The 21,650-nt window shown below is 36.3% G+C and overlaps 1 protein-coding gene across 1 annotated transcript in view; it reads right to left on the bottom strand.

Moving 5' to 3' along the window:
• Positions 1-16,562: 16,562 nt before the first annotated feature.
• Positions 16,563-21,650, bottom strand: part of efna3b (ephrin-A3b) — a 45,135-nt gene continuing 40,047 nt past the window's right edge. Inside the window, exon 5 of the mRNA XM_056761647.1 lies at positions 16,563-19,312. Coding sequence (XP_056617625.1) covers positions 19,191-19,312 — 122 coding nt within the window. The 3' untranslated portion in view covers positions 16,563-19,190. The remainder of the gene's footprint in view (positions 19,313-21,650) is intronic.

Below are 21,650 nucleotides of genomic sequence, written 5' to 3' on the forward strand. Positions count from 1 at the left end.
GGAAAGAAAGTCATACAGGTTTGAAATGACTTGAGGGTGAGTCAATAATGACAGACATTATTTTTGGAGGTGAACTATCACTTTAATAAGCTGTTTGTGCTTTTCCAAAAGCAGCCACTGGTCCAATGTAATGCTTCCTGCAGTTTGTTGTTTTCTACAGGAAATAAGGACATTAACTGCACACATAAGGTTATTACAGTGTTAGCTAGGATGATCTTCGAGGGTCACAGTCAGTGGTCGAAATGGTCAGTTTTGTGCGTGATTAAGTCGATTAGGATCTAATTGACAGAACTCAGTGTGACATTTGTGTGGGGTGGTGGGGGGCGGTTGTTGTTTATTTAACCCAATTAAAGGATTAGCTTGTCTACGTCCAGCTACTGCTAGCCCTCACATCAGAAACCATAAAGGAGTTTTGGGTTGACCACTATAGTCTGTCTGACTAGCCGTATCGCTGCTTGAATAATGTGCGCTAGCCTCTGTGTATGTCTGTTAGGTCTAGACATTGAACGGGGGTAAATAATTTCTTAGTTATCATGAATTTTTTTTGTGATAAGTATACATAGGCACCTGATTCAAAACTCTTTATAATAACTTCAAGCATCATATGAAAATTCCGTAAACGAAAGTGAAATTAAACATTGTGGAAAAATGACCTTAAAGTCAAGTCTACAGATTTTGTAGCGTGCAAATGTAACAAGCATCTGGATGCATTTATTTTTCAAACAAAATGGCACTCTTCTTCTTGTTTGTGAGAGAAGCAACGTGATAAACAAACTAATGTGGGAGCTCCAAAGTAAACATAACTCAAGTAAGAACTCAAGTAAGAAATGACATCTGGCCTTGGCTTTAGATCAACAAAATCTGCAACAAATGCACATAGACATTCATCATGTCAGATGTCTAATGATGTTGGTATGGTAAGGGACTAACCATGATTCAATACCAAGATTTTAGTTTGGAATGTATATTCAAACCATTTCCCACCTGAATACATTTTAATCAATTCAATGTATTTAAAATGACGTATGAAACGTTACCAGTATAGCATCAAGCTTAATAAAGCACCGATTTGCATGATGAATGTGATGTGCGGATGTAACACAAAGCAAGTCGTTTCATGTTTGTTTTCCAGGTTATAGTTTAGCTTGATGCTGGGGATGTAGTGACATGTTTTTGCTTTATTTTCCTCCGATATCTCTCCCTTCGGTGTATCCTCTATTCTGGGACGGTCCTAATTACAGTTCTTCTATGTGTGGCTGGACTTTGTGGCAGAACTGAGAGGCCTCTCACTAGTCCTGACTTACTCACCCACTCGCATACTCTCTCTCTCTCCTAACCTTTCATTATGTCACTCTTCTGCTTTTCTAATTTACATTCATTCGCATTCTCTTCTGCTTCCGAAATTGATTTCCGTTCCTCTCTCTCTCCTTCATTGAGTTTGTTGTGTTTCAGCACCCTTTCCACCCACATCAATCTGACATTAACAGGCATTTGCTGTTCCCACAGCTGCTCCTGTTTATTCTGGGCATGTATTACAGTTATCGGTTTGTAAGTGAGAGTCAGCAGCCCCTGCATAACTCAGCACCTGGAATGGAATGGATGGAGACCCTGTTTACAATGAGAATTGTGCTCACGTTTGTTTAGGACTGACCCAAATGCTCTTACACAGGTTGAAGTATTAAGACTAAGAGATCTAAATAAACTATGATTTTTGCATGTCATTTATCCCACATCCTTTGTTGTAAAAGTGTGAATGACACTTAATTTAAAATCACTGCATTCAGTGCTTCTATCACTCATCTTTTAACTCTAATCACTCATCTTCTAAAACTCATCCTTGAGCATTAAAATACCATATATTTTTTTTTTGCCTGTGATGCTAATATCCACATACTTAAAAATTACTTGAAGGTAACTCTACACCCTTGTTATATTTAGTATACGCGGATTCACAAGTATGCAAATGAGTCCCTAACTCCATTGCATCGCGTGAGCTTGGACCATTGATTATAGGTACACAGATGCCTCATTTGACTTGTGAGCAGCACATGCTCATGTTGAAGAAGCTGAGCTGAAACAGCAGCCAACGTTCCTGGCGAGGTAAACTGCAGTTTTATGTAGAAAATACTCTATAATGACTTAAAATTATGAATTTGCACATGGTTAATCTTAAAGCATATTAAAACACAACATAGAAATATAAACAGAAATTCATTTTTTACAGTGGGCTTTAAAGCATATAAACACAGAAAGCTATAGTCGCCATAAGGGTTGTTTAAGCTATGTTTTTGTAGTCTTATTATTTTTATTTAATTGAATTTACAATATTTTACATTTAATTGTATCATAATATTTTAGATTTTTCAGATCCATTTGAATTGATGTAAAATTATATGTAAAATATTGTAAATAAAATGAAATATTTTAGGTTTACTTTGCTAATTTGAGTTCATTTAGTTATAAAGAAGAATTTCTGTCATGTGCTTTTGTCATTTTATTATTTTCTTGTTTTGAATATAACTTTATAATATTTTAGAAAACATTTTGTTATAATAATTTTATAATAAAATAAATCAAGTTTGGCTCATGCCTAGTTCTCTGAGAAAGTAATTTCATCACAGAATTTTACATCAATTCAAGTGGATGATGTCATTAGACACCCAAGTCATTTATAAGTACAGTACACTGTAGGTCTTTGAGTTATACATACACGCAAGCCAAACCTCAGAAAGAAAAGATAATCTGAGAAGAATTATTAAATAACATGTTCCATGTAGAAGCGTATGCTGTGTATCCAGTATATCTGGAGATTACCACGTGAACACTAAATCACAGTTCATTATAACTTAATATGTCTGGAGCAACTGAACTAGGTCACACGCTCCAACTGTTTAACTGAACGACTGACTGACACACAGGCACACAGATCAAACACTCTTAAGAATCACGTGACCCAACTCTAGGCAGGCTCGACTTGTACACAGCACATGTTGCTCTGGTGTGACATTTAGCTTCGATATCTACTGAGACCACACAATATACAGCAAACAGCACCTCCCTTAAGCCATGCCACATTCAATCAGAAACTTGTTTCTGACCCTAGCATGAGCTTTTTATTGAGAAATGCTTCGATCCCCTGTGCGTAATCCGTTTCTGCCCAGCCAAATGTCCAGCACACCCTATTCTGGCCTCAATTCACAATTCAAAATTCACAAATACTGGCCCTGTTTTCACAGTTTCATCCAGAAATGAATCAGTCTGTCCTTCTGTCAGTCCAACCCAGATCACCACCCAATCCCTTTAGAATTATAACATTCTTAAAGCATTAAACACGATCACGTAGACATGCGCACACACACACACACACACACACACATGCTGAATTTCTCTACATTGTGGTGACCTTCCATAGTCATAAAGACTTTTATACTGTACAAACTGTATACTCAGTCTACTCCTAAACCTTAAAATTACATAAAGCATGTTGGATTTTTACATTCTCTTTTAGAATTTGTAATCATAAATCCATCCATCCATTCGCCCATCCATCCCAGAAACATGCTCCTGACCCTAACATCAGCTTAGCATTGAGAACCGTACCATATATACTGTAGATATATGAAGAGTTTGGTTTCTGTAAAAAAAAGAAAAACCATGTTTGTGTTTATTGAGCATTCCAATTAATATCAATCAAACTGCATATGGTTTGTTTTGATTTGAGATATAAAAAAATAATAAATCGAACTAACCCAATAAAACCCAATAAAAACGCGATAAGCATAATAAAAAACATTATTTTTGAAATCGAGTTATCTCATTTTGGAACCAAACTCTTCATTTAGACAGTATATATGATTAAAACATAGAAATGTATTCACAAAGTTTTTGTGTGTAATTTGGATTGGAAAGATCATTCTAAAGATCATTTGTAATGAGTTATTTTAAAGATTTTCCGCCGGTCTCATTCTCACATTCATTATTCTACTTTATGCGGAGAATGCTCAGCATGACACAAACTGAAAGAGAGAAGTAACAGGTCGAGGTTCAGGCCACAGGGTGTTGGGTATTAATTAAGTCCAGCTAGTTTCCGGCTCCTGGCAGTCTGGTTTGCTGCGACAAATCTGCAACATCTGGGTCACATTAGGAAATACCAACCCTTATGTTTTATTACAAGTTAACAGAAGCACAAATTCAAATAAGCCAAATAAGTGTTCTTGATGCGTTTTGGTTGGCACCACTACAGGTCTTCATTCTAATTTATTTATCAAGAAGACAACCTATGATAGCATGATCAATGTCCTATTCAGATTTCATTGCCTACGTGCCTTTGGGTGAACCCTTAGCATGTATGTGCCGGTGAGCACGCTCTCCGCTGCGATAAGAGTAACTGACTGAGAAAAATATTTCAGCATGATTCCTTATCTTAATACAATGATGTATTCCATGTGTTTATAGCCCTAGGTGCACTTTAGTATTTACACAGGAAGGACTTTAACCCCACTGTAAAACTCTTGAGAGCACCTGCAGGGAGCCGAGAGCCAAAGCCAACCATAAACAGCCATTTTGAATCAGAGTCAATCATCCTCAGCCATAGCTGTTCTTACACGGTTTATAATGAAGTGAGGCCGAAAGGACCCGTACGGGGATTTTGGGGCCCCTTTTTATTTTATCGGTCACGGCAGGGCGCCCCTGTCCGACAGCCTGGGACGATGTTTTTACTGTTGGTGCCCCTGATGTATTCAGTCTTTTTCATTAATTCAGGAATAGCTGCACAAAGTGAATTTGTTCTGAGGAATATTTTAGTTTTTTTAGTGAGCCTCCCCTTCAAATTAGTTAAGTGAGGGTGTTACTCTTTAAAAACTATAAACTTCAGGAAGTGTGTTACGATATTGCATAAATCTGTGCTTATTCCTCCAAACATCCTCTTGTCCCGGTGGACTGCTATTTATTGTTATTTTTCCGTAACAGTTCGCACACATAATTTAGCACAGGATAAAAGTCACGATCATCTGTTCGTCTGTTAATGTTCGTAAACTTTCTCATTTAACTTTTTGTTTTTCAGCATCACTTTAGTAAGATTGATGATTTTCAGAGCATCTCTGTAGAGCATTTGCTCTTATTTGTTTCAGCGTGACATTTGAGACTCATTAGTATCTGGAAATGTATGCAAATAGCGGTATTTAGGCTTGCATGGAAGAAAATGACTTTCGTAAAAGATTTGACAGGCACTGGGGTTTGATAAGATTGGAAGTGGTTATAGTGTGGTGGGGAGGGAAGTTTAAAATTATATATGTGAGAAATGAGAATGGTGGAGGTGGGTGAACTGCTTCAGTCTCACAGCATGTACCAATTTCACAGCATCTCACTTCCTGTTCATTGCAATTCATTATATAAATACGCAGCATATACACACAGCTCTTTGTTCCTCGTCGTCCCTTAAACAAAGAATGTGTTTGAATATAAGTCTTTACAATGATAAATATATGTTTATGCTTGTTGTCTCTTTTGCATGCACACATGGCAAGTGATGTCATAGAATTTGTTTTGTGGGTTTTAGTTGTGGTTTTGTGCGATGTTAAACAAAAGGACTTTCAAATTAAAACCAGACAGTAAATATATTAACTTTTGCCATTGGGTATAAATTAGAAACCAGTGGAAAAACTGAGAGGAGGTAAAGCAAGACCAGGACATCCAGAAAACGTCTGAAGAGAATAAGTATACAGATATAACTGAAAATATCTTTCTGTATGTTGTCAGTATGAATAAGTTTGTACACTATCAATACACAGTCGTAAAGAAACTGTGATGTAAGCACCTTAGGGTTACACCTTAGAGCAATGACATCATCTATAACATTCAATTACACAGGTCAGTCACGTATGCTTTTTCCACCTACACACCTCATAACAAATCATAATACGTTTAAATAGACAACGTACTTATCTTTCTCATTAACAGTGACGACCTGCGTAAATACAGTGACTTAACATTACAATACCGTCTATAAATAGTCACTATATGACTAAGTACTATAAGGGAATGCCCTTAATACAACCAATACACTGCAGCATCATAATATTTCAACATGGGAGTGTACCTAACCTGTCTTCACTTACCCTTAAAGTGAAAATGACAATTCAGTCATAATTAACTCACACTCTTGCCATTTCAAACCTGTATGACTTTCTTTCTTCTGAAGAACACAAAAAATATATTTAGAAGAATGTTGGTAAGAGAACAACGGTGGTACCCATTGACTTGCATTAGTTTTGTGTCTGTACAATAGAAGTCAGTGCCACCGGTGTTCGATTATCTACGTTCTTCAAAATATAGCCATACAGGTTTTAAATGACAAGAGTGTAAGTGAATGACAGAATTTTAATTTCTGGATGAACTATCACATCACAAGTTCAATGATTTCCACAGAAACGCATAGTCCTTTCTATTAGTCAATGTGCAATGAAATTCCTCAGAAGTGTTTGTCACTTTGAACTGTTTGTTTTCATGGCAAGATACGTCTTTCATTCCCTCCATCACGTGCTCGTGAACACAAACACATGCGTTAAACAGAGGAGAACACATATACGTCTTCATTGTTTACCAGGTGTGGGCTGTTTTGTCAAATTCCATGACTGACTCATCGGTTACAATCGATTGGTGTTGACTGCAAAGCTTCACAAATGTTTGTTCCATGGACACGAGTTATTATTCACAAGCCCAAATGATCTTTGCAGAATAATTATGTCTCTTGGCAATAAATCAACTTTGTATTGCTTCCTAGAAGAAAGCTTGTTAAAAGCAAGTAAAACTTTTATATATGTTAAACGTCCTACAAATGTCATCATCTCCCTCCCTCCCCCTCTCTCTCTCTCTCTCTCTCTCTCTCTGTATCCACACAGTAGTTTCTCTGTTTCTCCGAGTCTTTTGAAGGATGGTGTGATGTTTGTGAACTCTTCGTGATTTGACATCACTGACACTGCAGAGGACTGTGTGTGTGTGTGTTTAACAATCGGACAAACAGCCTCTGTGACTGTGAGAACTCAAGGGCAAAACAAGGGAGATGTTTCACGGATGAATGGGAGGAGGGGCTTTGAAAGAAAAAAACAGCTGTCAGGGTGAACAAGTGCTTTGGTCTCTTTGAGAAAATGTGAATAATCCGAAATTGATTAAAGGAAGTAACTTGCCCTAGTTCGACTATGTTTGTATGTGAGAGGGGGTTTGACTATTCGGAGACTGGGAGAATTTATCTCTGACCGGCTCTATTGGCCTGTTCGTTTTCTGTATGTGTCCCCTATCTATTAATTTAATGTGATGTCATATTCTTGAAGACAGAGAAAAAACGAGTGTCTGAAATGAATAGACCTTTCAATTTAAATTTTTTGTATTATTTGCAGAGCAGATTTTATTTATCGCTGCTGTCTTTCTGAAACCTTGTATTTCCATATTTTCGTATTATATTATTTTGCCATAAATCATTATTAATAGCCACCCTGGGTTTTGGAAAGCAAATATCTAACCAATAAAAAGTATTAAAAAGGGCTTGTCAACTTTGACAACACAATATTTCCTCATGAAAAACTGAATTTGGACATCCAAGGACAGCAATAATATTTTACATATACGTAAAAAAAAAATCTTTTTGAATATAAAAAATAAAAGATCAAGGAAATAAAAAATCTGTCTTACAACTCAGCTAGAAGAACTTCTAATACCCGTGAAGTTTTTTTAATAGATCATTTATTTCCTTAACTTGAGAACCTGTGAACTTAACCGTGACCTTGTTTCCATTCCCTTCTTTCTCTCCAAGTCTTTCTCTGTTTATCTGTCCATCACTGTTAGCTGCTCTGTCTCCTTTGGACTAAATTGAATGCACTCCTTTAAGTGAGGTTATATAAGTGCTGTTTTTGCTACTCGGCAAGTCTCATCAAATGTTATTCCATAAGATTTAAGATGTCTAACTGGTGCTAAACTGCAAGGACATCAGATTTAGATTTATAAACAAGTATTTGTCCATTTACTTATGAAGAAATAGATGTTTAAATGAGGGAACCATTTGGGGACATAAAAAGCAAAATAATGTTTTTTTGGTGCTGAAAAAAATAAAACGTCACATTATATTTTATAACCTCAATATTAGCGTAAAACAACATTAAACATTTAGTTGCATTAAATATGTAACTGCCTCATTCTGGCAGCTCGAGAATTATTTGGTGTTTGTGTGCATGCATGTTGTTCATTACCTGCAGTTTCATCAGTCTTAAACAAGACATCAATCCCTCATTCTGAATTCTTTGATAAATGTGTTTTTACAGCAGGAAGCCTCTAGCTGTCAGCTGGATTCTTTTTCATAATAAAAATAAGCACTGATTTTCAAGGCTAGTTTCGCAGGAACAATGTTTTGTGAGATAATTGTTATTCTAATCTTTTGTTCATGCGTTGGCAGGTGTGAGACGCTTTTGTTTTTCTGTTTTCCTTCTGCTGTACTTATGTGACTTGGGATGCAAAGTAAAGACTTTAGAGTTACACCCACTGGCAGAATCCTTTTCAGAATTTACTAATGTGGAGGATCAGGTTAGCAATCAGTGTTCCATAGATGCATCTCACGGTCATTTAGGGACAAGATCTGATGCAAAAGGTCACCGGATTGACATTCTGCCCACAAAATGCCAGGGTTTAATCTTTCCGCAAAAGACTTCAGAAGGTACTCCGCTGACAAAGACCTCGTTCGGCCCCAATCATGCAAACCAACATCAGCATCATTCATTACACAGATTGACACGACGCTGGGCAATGGCCAGGGATAACCGAAAGGCTTTGGCCATTCAGTGTCACGTAAGGACAGACTGACCAGTTCATTGAGCTGCTTTTCTGACCTTTAGGAGATTACCGGACACATCAGACTGTATTGGTAATGGAGTTTACTAAAAGAATTAGGGCCTTATAAAGTGATTGACTGAAAGTTTATAAATACACACACTCACATAGACATACAAAGAGAACAAGACACACCAGCTTTAAATCTGTTACGTTCTTTGATGGCTTTAAATGGTTGTGTAATGGATGTCGTTTTATTTTTCAACAAAGCTAGGACATCACGTTTGTCCTGACTTGACCGTAAAGGAACCTGCTGAAATACTGTGATACCCAAAATGACCCTTAAGCCACCAAATATTAACAATCAAAACCGTCATTTACTGTTCCTAATAGCTGCTGGGACAAAATCAATCAGTCATTGATTTTTGTGTGCAAGTTCTTTCGAGTTTTGGAGAAAATTGCGGTTCGATGTTTATATCATTTGGTGCAGGGCAAAATCAGGGATAAGAATGTAAAGTTGGATATTTATCGAGGTATTTTTTGGAAGCCACAGCAATCTCACTGATTTGAATAAAGAGTGTGCAATTATTTCCAGATGTCCACATTGGATCTTATAAAGTGAGAAGGGACTTGTTGAAAAATGGTCAGGAAAAGAAAAACGTTCACGGCCCTGAGTGCTAATCAGGGGACATGTTTCATCATCACTAAACTTACAAGTCTGCATTCAGATTCTGATGTGGCATTGTAATATTAAAATGAAACCTAAGGTGATGCTAAGGTGTGCATCACTCCAATAAGCATAAATACATAGTAAAATTTGACTGTAGTATTTACAATTTAAAGATGAATTTAAATGTATTCAAAAGGCTATTATCAAATAACACACTCTATAATGCTAGGTTATATTTAACACAGCACTGCGTCAAAAAGGCACAAATATATATATATTTATTATATTTGACCCAAGAATGGGTTAAAACAGCCCAGGATTGGTTAATTTAAAACCCAACAGTTTTTTCATCCCTTTTTGGCCCAACACAAATCTAAATCAGTATGTACAGAAATCACATGAATGCAGAACATATGGACTGTGTATGTGTAAGTAGGTGATGACAGATTTTAAGTGGCAACTTGCATGCCTTGGTGTAACGTTTAGCATGAACATACCTCCTTTCCAGTCATGATGTGACGTAAGTCAAAGTTGAAAAATTGAACTTATAAAACACCTGCTCTTCAGGTTCATTGGACCGTGGTTGTTCTGAAAGGGCTGAGCGATCCTATGAAGGTGCAGACTCAATATAGATCATATAGATTTAGACAAATACAAGTGAGGTAACATAAGTGAATACACATTTGTGACCCTGGATCACAAAACCAGTCTTAAGTAGCACGGCAACATTTTTAGGAAAAGCCCCAAAAAAATTGTATGGGTAAAAATGATCGATTTTTCTTTTATGCCAAAAAGTAAGGATCACGGTCCATCAAGATATTTAGTAAATTTCCTATCGTAAATATATCAAAACTTTATTTTTGTGAGTGGAGGACCTGCCACAGTGCCTCTTATTAACAAATTCAAAGGCATTTTTCTCAATATTTCGTTTTTTTGGCTCCCTTAGATTCCTGAGTTGTAAACGGTTGTATCGCCGCCAGATATTGTCATATTCTAACAACTCCTACATCAATAGAGAGCTTGTTTATTCAACTTTCGGATGGTTTAAAAATCTCAATTTCGAAAAAATTGACCCATAAAACTGGTCTTGTCGTGCAGGGTCACATTTGTGGATTACATAATTTGTTATTAGAGACGTACATGCGTGCAAAAATGTACTTGTACATAGGCGTTAAATGCAAAAAGTAACTGCAAAAGTAATTCAAAATATAAGCATACATTTAGCTCTTATTAGATTGTACCGGTGCTTTCAAGCAAAGAAGTTTAATTTGATTGTTTTATTTGTTAATGTTTTTTCCATCTACAGTAAATGTCACTGAATGATGTTGACAAATGGAAAGCTACATGCTGGAAACTGTAATCCACATTGTTCCCTGGTCATTCACGAGTGGTGACATTAATTGATGAAACACTGCTATTGTCCAGTCAAAGGACAGTGTAATTTCATTAGTCTGTATAGTCTTAAGAGCTCAGGTAGAATTGAGCTCATATCCTGTTCTGGGCTTCGTCACCGTGACGACAGCACTGAGGCCACTGAGCTGTTCATAAACACATGCAAACACACGTAAACACAAACAAGCTCAGCTGCTCCATGTAATCACATTGCATATGAAAGCAAATCAAATAAATATCTTACATATTATGATATTAAGTTTCCTATAAATTCAAGGGACAAGTGTTGGTTTTTGACAACCTATATCTTAAAGAAAACGTGGAAAACAGGTGCCTTGGGTGACGTCTGGTATACAAAACAGTCTGTGTAATCAAATTTTCGTTATGATCATGATCTCTAAAGAAAACGTGACGTTTTATTTTATTTTCTAAACATTTCAATTTAATAATTTAACCTAAATATGAACAAAAAACATTCATTAATAAAGAATGATGATTATTCGAAATCACAAAATGTACAAATCGCAAACTAAAAAACCTGACGATATTCCTTTTTGCTTTATTTAATTCTCTTAAATTGAGTAAATGGAACATGGAAATGAAATAAAAGTGACTTTGAATGTATAAATCTTTCCATAATCTATGTATAATCCCTATTCTTAAAAACAGATTTCCAGTTCTACTAAACTTCCATCAGAAAAACTTAATATGATAACCATAAATGACAGGAAATGGCATAAATGTATTCTTAGAAGTAAACTATTATAAGCACCAATAATGGTTTAGTTCAGTAGTTCAGGTCAGTTTTAAGAGCATAAATGTGCTTGCATAATGTGCTTATGCTGTATTTAGTTATGAAAACAAACAGACATCAAGTGGCGGCAAGTTTCTATAAACGAATAAAAGAATGCGAATAGTGTAACCGTATATCAGCAAAACAACAACAAAATGCTTGTTTGCTTTAAATGTCTTTTGAGATTATTACATCTAGGTCAATCGTTTGAGTATTGTACTTTTTGTAAATAAAAGCTTACCATGACATTTGACAGAGCCAGTGTCTATATATAACATCCATCTGTTGATAGGCTGTAAGGATCCAGGATTATGGGTAAATAAATACAGAAATAAAGAAAGTGGGAGAGTGTCTGGTTCTTCTTTCATGACTAGAGGGTTAATAACAGAAAACGAGGGAAAAAAGAGGGCGGGTGAGTTCTCAGTTAACTTCTCAACAGTTGTTGAGTGAAAGATTTTGTCATTTTTGCCTCGATAGATCATGATTAATGAAACACTCTTTGCTGTATATAGACCAGCCATATGACTGACAGCTCACATGCTCGCCTGGAATAGAGGGGACAAGAATGGCGATGATGTCTCTCCGAAATATGAATTCACTGACGATGAATGTGATTGGACAGTTATTAATATCATTAGGGCCAGATTAGCAATTTGGTTTTCCCCCATTTCAATTCCTCTCTCGCCAATTGAAAAACATTACACCCCTAATCTCATCTGCCCCCAGTAATGATACATTTACTGTCTAGTGTTTATGTTCATTTTGCAAATTACAAGAAAAACTCAATCATTTGGTGCAGGGTGAAAAGGCAAGGTTAATTCTGGGTGTGAAATATGACACGATTTGGGGCTTTGGGGAAGAGTTTAGGCAGAATAATGAGGCTACTGAACGCTGTAATGAGCATGCAGGATTCATTATACTCAGAGTATGATAAAGTCATCACTTTCTGAGAGGTATTTGAAGTCTCACGCCGCACGTTGCCTTCATGACTAATCTTTCCGGGTGAGCTAATGGTTACACTAATACATGCTAATTTATTCTAAAATAGTTACACTCAAAACTCATTTCTGATTGGGCCATATGGATGAGGGGGCAGGTCCTATTCACACACTATAAATTCTCATAACAGATTCCCCTCATTTCACTGAGTCAAGACGGAAACCATCGCAATCCTGGTGACACGAAAATCCAACAGTTATAGCACTGAGCAATAGGAAGTGGGTGGAGAGGCTTCCTCTGAAAGTTCAGCACAGATCGGGAATATCTAGTGAATAAAAACATATTTTTCTACAGATCCCTTTGCATTGGGATTGACATCTTGCAAAAAGTCCCTCCTAGACACGCAATATAAAGAAGTCTCTCATAATTTCTCCAAAGGTTCATTTTTTTAAGAGTTTAAGGCTGCAATTTAAGTTATATCAACTTTGATACAAATGCATTCTCTTGAACTATTTTTATTAAAGACTGTATACATCTACTAAAATTGTTTTATTGTAAATTAACTACAATTTTTACACTTCATCATCATTAAACTGAATATTTGATGCTCCTGGATCAACGGAAGACAAAACCATTCTGTAAACACATATATTTGTTAAACCATCACTGTGAATGTTGCACATTGAGATTATATTTTGACTACTAGATTTAATCCAGATGGTGTAATCCAAGACGCCTACAGAAATTTTACACAACAGCAACGATTGGATTTAATTATTTGTTAAATCTATGGATTAGGTTTAAATGGTACACTGTTATTAATCTGAATGGACGGTGAGGGAAACAGAGACATCTGGTGATGGTAATGTTAAACTGCACCTTGTCTGTGAGAATTTTTTTGAGGCGTTTTTAGTGATTTAACAGTAAATGGCATGGACATATAACTGGTGCTGTAACAACAACATAGATTTGTATTTGAAAATAATTGTATAATAATATCCTACCAATTCTGTTTCATACAGAGTAGACCCACTCTATAAACTTCAAAATAAATTATATACCACAATATTAAGGGATGAAATTATTTAAGTGTTCTGATAAAGACAAATAAACATTGTTTTTCAATTGCAATTATAACAAATACAACATTGATTAAGTTAAACTGTTAAACATATAAATTTAATTAAAATACTGAAATTTTAAATGAATTTTCATTACAAGGAGTGTTTAAACTCATCTCTCACGTGCCCAGCTGATGAAATGATGTAACAGTAATATTAAACCACCGCATCACAGTACATGGTAGAGTCTTTTTGTAATCTAATCCCTTCTTTTAAATCGCAATGTCATAGATCCCCCTCTCTGAGCGTCATTTAAAAAGTTTACCATGGTAACTTCTTGTCCGAATACCATAATTACTAGGATTTGCCAAATTGATATACAAAAGTACAAATAATATCATGTAATAAGTGTTGGAATAAATAAAATAACTATAAATTCTAAAAAATACAAAAGGGCTACACAGATTTTACAAATGTCATTAAATTACCCTTCTGAAAAACCCAAACCATCACAGATATTCTAATGGTTTCCATTTTACAACCTTATGAACCATGAGCTTTTACCATTACCAAATTCATTTTTGTACTATGATTTGGGCATTGTTCCAATAGGATTCATCTGACAGATTACACCCCACCAATAGAATCCATCACATACCAGTAAACACTGTATTCCACCAAAACCAATACAATTTCCATTATAACCATTACATTTATATTGTGTTTTGTGCAGGTTATTGGTTTTCAGCAAGTAAATCTTTGTTTTTACAACAAAATAAACTTGTTATTTGGAGGAACCTATATTTATTGTTAAGGACGTACATGAACATCAGAGTGTGGGTGTTGGGTCTGACTGGTCTGCACAGAACATTTCATTCTCTATGCGTCTTTGTCTTTTTCCCACAGCAGATGAAGTCAGCGTCTGCTCGGTATGGCCGGTAGCAGAAGGCAGTCAGTCGATGTCTGGGAGGATCTATCGCTGTTATTGTCGCGTCCTGTTCAGACAGTTTACTCACGCGGCCTGGTTTTGAGCATTTAGTGGAAATTCAGTCATGATGAGGAGTTTGTGTGTCTCGACACGTTGCACTCTAATGAGATGAAAGAAATCAAATGATAATTCAATTCAGAAACATTTGTTCTGCCTTGTTTTTCACAACAACTAACAGAGAGATTTTAGAGTGTGTCAATGCTCCTAGCAATCGCATGACCCAACAATAAAAATCCTCTAATTAATTGTATAATGTGTTTTATGTTTACGTTTTGTACACTAGATAGACTAAATTTGTGTAGTCTACAATATGAACTGTCATTTGTACAGCCTGCACACTCTTTAAAACTCAAAACTTCACACTTTGTGATGTCACAGGTAATTTGATTATTTACCCAAATGCAATCTCAGATTACTCCCATATTATTTAACTTCTTCAGTCGAACACAGATGAGTTTATATTAAAACTTCATGTTATTTTTTCCAGTGGTGTAAAGTATTGGAGTCAATGTAATAAGTTAATGTAATTTAAGTCACCGTGAGCCGGAATCGTTTCTACTTTCGTATTTTGACACATTCCAGAGTTAAATGTAGTTTCTAATGACAAAAAAGTGGGCGTGGCTTTAGCCTTTCTCTCCGATTTGATTGGATATATAAAAACATCCATTGCATTTTTTAATGGGAATGGCAGCAGACAGTTGAAGGGGAGGAGTTAACGGATGCTCCGCTCAAGCCGTCTAACACACGTCATTTAAGATGGATAGTCATTACAGGAAGGAAGTGCATTTTCAGATTTTGATTGAAGATTATGAGGCCACACGGATTTTAAAAAGAGAAAGACCCACATTGATCATTTTATATTTCACTGGGACTTTAAGTATCTTTTTAGCTAATTTGTAGTTGTACGGAGTATTAAAGATATAAGCAACTTTTTCTCTCTTCTTGACTACATGTTTGAATAAATATATGTACTCTTTACTCCACTACATTTGTAACGAGTAATGCAATAACACATTACGTTTAGCATGGCACCTAACTTTTTCTGCAGCAGTTTATTTCTGCTATTTCTGCAGCCGGCGATAAGGCCAAAACCACCTTGTCCAGAGCAAAAAGCACTGTCATTTTTTACTTGACATTATTTTATATATCCGTTTTACTGAAGAGACATTTTTGAAGGACATTGAAATGAAATTTTAGTTATAGACATAGGCTATGATGTTGACCTTGATTTGTTGCAATTTTGAGGTGTTCAGTTTGCTATCCTCAACTGTTTCTTTTTTCACTGACTAGTGCTGCTTAGATCCTACATTCAGTATGAGTAAAATAATTAAATACTATTAAAATCAGATCCTATAAGACTTTTTCACTGCAAAGTATCTGTACTTTCATTCTAGTATAGTTTTCATGTAATCTTTACACCTTTACATGCTGACGCTCCAAAAACCTTAAACTTGTGCCCAAGGTGGGAAAAAAGGGTTGTGGAATTAACGCGTTTAATATTACAAGTTTATTTAGTAAACCAGAAGAAATGCATATAAGCGCTATATTAAAATATGGCAGAACATTAGAAACTTGGCCCTGATTGGCTCTTGCAGGTCTCGTGACAAAATATCAGTCAACAGACACATAAGAACCAATAAGATTAACACGAGGACGAAATATTATTTCTGGGTCAATTATTCCTTTGACGCTTTCTCCCAAATATGATAAAGCAAGAATTCAAGCTGCAAACAAAATGTAGAAATGGATTGTGGGTGGGTTTCATCTTTGGATAGTGCACTTCTCACACATATTTCTTATTCTGCAAATTAACAAAATACTCAAAGGAGCAATTTGGATTATGAAAGCAACCCAAATGAAAACTGATTTATGCTGCTGTTAGAAGAAAAATCATATGAGAGCAGGTACAGTTGAACACTCATTTGATTAGGTCCTTTTTATTTTGGTGATCAAATTCAGATGAACATTCGACACATGAGTGCATAAATTATGCGTTTATAACAAATACAAATCAAAAGCGCAATGTTTTCACGGTTATAATTATAGGCTCTGTAATGGTGTGTTCAATTAACAGTTTATTTTTCCAAGTTCTTTAAATTAATTCCAGTTGAAGGTAAACATGATTGTAATTGGTTGTTTCCAACACTAATAAATGCTTTTGTTGTTTCCCCAAAACAATCCAATTTATCTGACTCTCACCCACTCGCACAGAATACGCTTAAACTAAACAATGAAAAACAACACACGCATACATAAACACTCTGCGCTCTGTTTATTCCCGCTTGATCTCTCATTCATACACCCATAAAAGATGAAACGCTTATTTAGGCTAGTTTTCATTAAAGACATGACGTCTAGCAATTGCATTCTCTCTGCCTGAAACAATAATGAATACAGAAACAAACGCTCACACATACACACACACAATTCTCGTGTCCAAGTTTTTGTAAGTGCAACATTTGAAGAGTGACATTTACCCTTCCATTACATAATCACCTCCTCTGAAACATGACATTATTTCATCACAAAAAAAGCAAATCCTTTCTAAACACAAAACTTACTAATGCTCAACCCTTTAAAAGACACAACATGAAGGTCATGAAACAAATCAAAAGGAGATTTCAAGTCTGTAAAATGTTTACATCATGTTCCATTCATTGTTTTAGAACGATGATACCACAGCAGTCATAGTAATGGAATATAAAGCAGACACAATGATCCACATAAACTGAAATTATTTTCGGAATGATACAATAAATGCTTTTATCAATATAAAGACTGCCTGTAGGTGTGATAGAAGGTGTCCGTATCAAACGCTGCTATGAATCTACGTTAGAAAACCTCTACCACAAATCATTTCTCCTAAACCACATGCCATTGCTAGTTTAAGCAGCATTTGCATGGCAAGAAGCGGCGCTGGTTGCTATCGTGGGCTGTGGTATGGTTGGGTTACCATCATGATAAGGTGCTTGTCTATGTAAAACAGTTAGAACCTTAATTTTGAACCTTGTTGTAAAATGATTCATGTTGCTGTTTAGCCATTGAAAAGCTCATATCGACACAATAACTACCTTTCCCGAAGCATTCGTTTGTTTTTATTACGCTTGGCAAGTGTCACCAGTACTGTTGTCTGTAATGCAGTTATTTCAGTTTTATGCATGATGTTCCAATTTCCAGCAGGTCTCCCATTAGGCGTGTGTGGATTCTAGAAAAACACACCCCTGAATAACTGTTGCCATAGAAACAGATTATAACCACCGGACCCCTCAATTTCCATTTGGTCCTGCTGATCACCACCAAATGAAGTCGAGCAGCCGACAAGTGGAATTGCTTTGAACCGGAACGAACCAGCCGACGTTGGTTGGCATCCGTTCTCCGAATCCAGCGAGAATCAGCATGATCCAAACTAATGAGTTGACACGAGGCCGTCCGTAACCAAACACATGGCCGTCCATTAGTTCCAAACACATAAAAATATGCATGTGTATCGTTTTATGTACAGTGTCTGTGTAGGTGTCTCCATTAAGGTGTAAGTCCATAGAGTCCTATCCGGGGGAAAATATTCCAGCATTACTTTGCTAATGCACACGTTCACGCGCTCACTCAATTACACTCAATCACGCTCAATCGCTCACACACAAGCACCTTTTATCAAAAGAGAGAAGGGGAAAAGCAACAACAAAAAAGCTATTTGGCTTTTGTCTCGATGTGTTTAATGCGTTTGTGTCGGCGTTCGTGTTTGCGAAATCACATCTCTCTCGATTTTCTGCATCGTAGAACAAAACACCTGGCCCTGCTTTCATGATCACAATAAGTTCAAATAAGAATCTGATGTAATTGCATTTCAACGCTTTGTAAATTGCAGCTTTCCCGATGCAGTTTTCTTTTGTTGTTTACTTGAGATTTTGACTCTCTGTTCCTGTTGTAGACATGTTTAGACTCATCTAATAATATCGCCGCTCCGTCCCTTAAGGCGATTGCTCCATCAGTGATTTGTATGTTACTCCGGTAACAAAACAAACAGGGAAAAACAATTAGTTTATGTGTTCAGTGGTTGTGTTATTTTGCCAGGTTTATGTGAGGAGTAATCTGAGCTCCTCAACTCTTAACGCAACAGTTTGCTTTCATTCCATCAAGCAATCTGAGACGCTCGTAAACTTTTCACCTGCCAATTGACAGATAATGCCTCACCTAACAAGCCCACACAAACGCTTAACACACAACAACACATACGCGCGCACGAACGAAACACACCCTCGCTTTTGTAACCAAAATGGCACGGTTCATATTATAGTGTTAAAAGTCATAATAGTATTGTCTGGGTGACACGAGGTGTGTCCCTATTGTAAGACATGAAAACCACTGAATTGTGGGCTGGTTCTCAACACTCAGCAAGCTGCTGCGGCATCTTTCCAAACATCCGTCCGTTGCTTTTAAAGCGTTCCTCCCTAGTCTATTCGCGAACCCATCGGCCCTGGACCCTTCCGTTCCCCCCAAGGCCTCGTTGGTGTGGCGACGGTCGAAAAATGGATGCTAGGAGACAGAGAGGGCAATGAGGAAAAGTGATGCCACGGTCAAGAGAAGTCGATCCCTGGATGGGCTGCTACCGCTTATGCTCTTCTCCAATTTAGGAACCTCAGGATTATCATAGTCATCTACAGAGAGAGAGAATGAGACAGACAGAAAAACAATTAGGTCTAGACGCTATTATTGCCGTGACTCGCTGAAGTCGGTAAGTCATGAACTCAGGGGAGAAAAACCTCTGACCAACTGGAGGCCTGAGGGAAGTAGTTAAAAATAAAAGCAGTGACTAAATCAGGTATGCGTTGTAGGTGTCTGGGCTTAATTGGTGTTTTGTGCTGAGGGAGGGCTACGGCTAGTAAGGTGCGGATGATTCTAGAGGTTAGGAGGCCCAGGATTCGTAACTACATCAACGGCTGTAAATCAGAAGTTAATACACAGGATTCAAAGTCGGCATGTCGAATGAACTAAGATGAAAGTACTACTTTATCTATAAATGTAGTGTCGAAAAAATCTACGGAATTCTGTTTCGTCATTAGATGGACAACAATCTGACAAAACCAGTTTGTGTCTAAGTCTGTGTGTGTGAGCATGTGTCTTTCACTTCATGAACTTTGAGACAGACAAGTTCAAAAACACACATCATGACTTACAGGTCACAAGAAAACAGTGTGTGACGCAAATTGGCTGACAAGAAACACAGAAAGACACGCAAAGTATGTGTTTTTGTTGAATAATGTGATGTTGAAGGACACGGGGTGACATTTTCAGCCACCGTTTGAGCCACACACCAACTGTGCAGCGCTGCCACTAATATGTGTTGCTTCAACTGGATTTACAAATGATTTCAACAAAAATGAAAATTCTGTCATCATTTACTCCCCTCTTGTCATTTTAAACGTATGACTTACTTTCTTCCGTAGAACACAAAAGAAGATATTTTAAAGAAAGCTGGTGACCGAACCGCACTGGCCCTCATTCTCTTCTATTATATGGACACAATGCAAGTAAGTGATTGCCTGTTAAAACATTCTTCAAAATATCTTATTTTGTGTTCCGCGGGAGGAAATCATACAGGTTTGAAATCACAAGAGGGTGAATAAATGATTTTTTGGTGAACTATCACTTTGATTTTGTATTAATGAACACATAGGAAATATTTATATTTAAGATTTATGTATTTATTTATAATTACCATTAATTTAAATGATTTATTAATAATAAATAAAAATCTTTAAAATCTTAAATGTAAACATGTATGTGTATGTGTTTATTAATACAGCAGTAATATGCACAGTTAACAGACATTTATTACGTAAACACAAGTTTTATTCAGGATGCGATTAATTGTGATTCATTGTTTGACAGCTCTAGTTAAAAAATTTTTTTGGTTCAAGTGTGACCTTTTTATGTGTGGTTAATAATCGTTATTTTGATTTATATATAACCGTTATTTAATCTGTAACAATGTATATATAATCGGTAACACTTTACAATAATGTTGTTTTTGTTAACAGTAGTAAATGCGTAAGCTATAATGAACTAATAATAAGCAATATAGATTTTCAGCACTTTCTTTTATTATGTTAGTTAATGTCAATAAAACTATTCATGTTGCTGCATTAACTAATGTTAACAGTTTCAGTGTTTGATTTGAATATTAGTAAATGCTGAAATTAATAAAATACAGAATGCTGTTTTGTTCCAGTATTAAAGTATTGTTCATGTGAGCTAATGCATTAACTAACTGTTAACAAATACAACATTATTGTAAAGTGTAACCCATCTTACTTTTAATAAAACGTTACCTGTATTTATAATAACTGATCAAATATATATAATACTAATATTATTAATTGTTTTTTAGACCATTGATTGACAAGATGCCTTGAATGCCAGGCAGGAGAGAGGAGCTGTGTGGGATGTTCTGGAACGTAGTGTGTACATGCTGGAATTTACCACTCCGTGCCAATATACACAACTCATGCCAGACATTCACATGATCGGCCAGAAGAGTAGAAGTCTACAGCTTGTCAACCTGCTTGAATTAAAACTGCTGTATCATCTCAGACAGCTGATCAGACCAAACTGTTACAAATAATGCTGTTGTGACAAGTTGGGTTAATTTTATACTGAATTATTAAGATATTTGATGAGCTTGACCTGTATGTGACCTGAACGGGAAATCAGATCTTACATTACAGTACAGGCAGATCTTTGTATTTGATAACACGCTTCACACAAGCCGGAAATTGTTTGTTTTCTTTAACTTGTACGAAACAGAACGGTATGAGCAGGGTGGCACAAATCTTTCTCTTGTTCATCTTTTTAATGCATCTGTATTAATATTCCCCAGGGCCAAATCTAATTTGCATTGAATTTGTATTTTTTATCCCTTGCGTGTTTGTGCGAAGACAAACTTCATGAAACACACTGCCATTGATGGAGCTTAATGCCCCAGTAAATTTATAG

Source organism: Triplophysa dalaica, chromosome 12 (genome assembly GCF_015846415.1).
Source record: "Triplophysa dalaica isolate WHDGS20190420 chromosome 12, ASM1584641v1, whole genome shotgun sequence".
NCBI classification, from domain to species: Eukaryota; Metazoa; Chordata; class Actinopteri; order Cypriniformes; family Nemacheilidae; genus Triplophysa; species Triplophysa dalaica.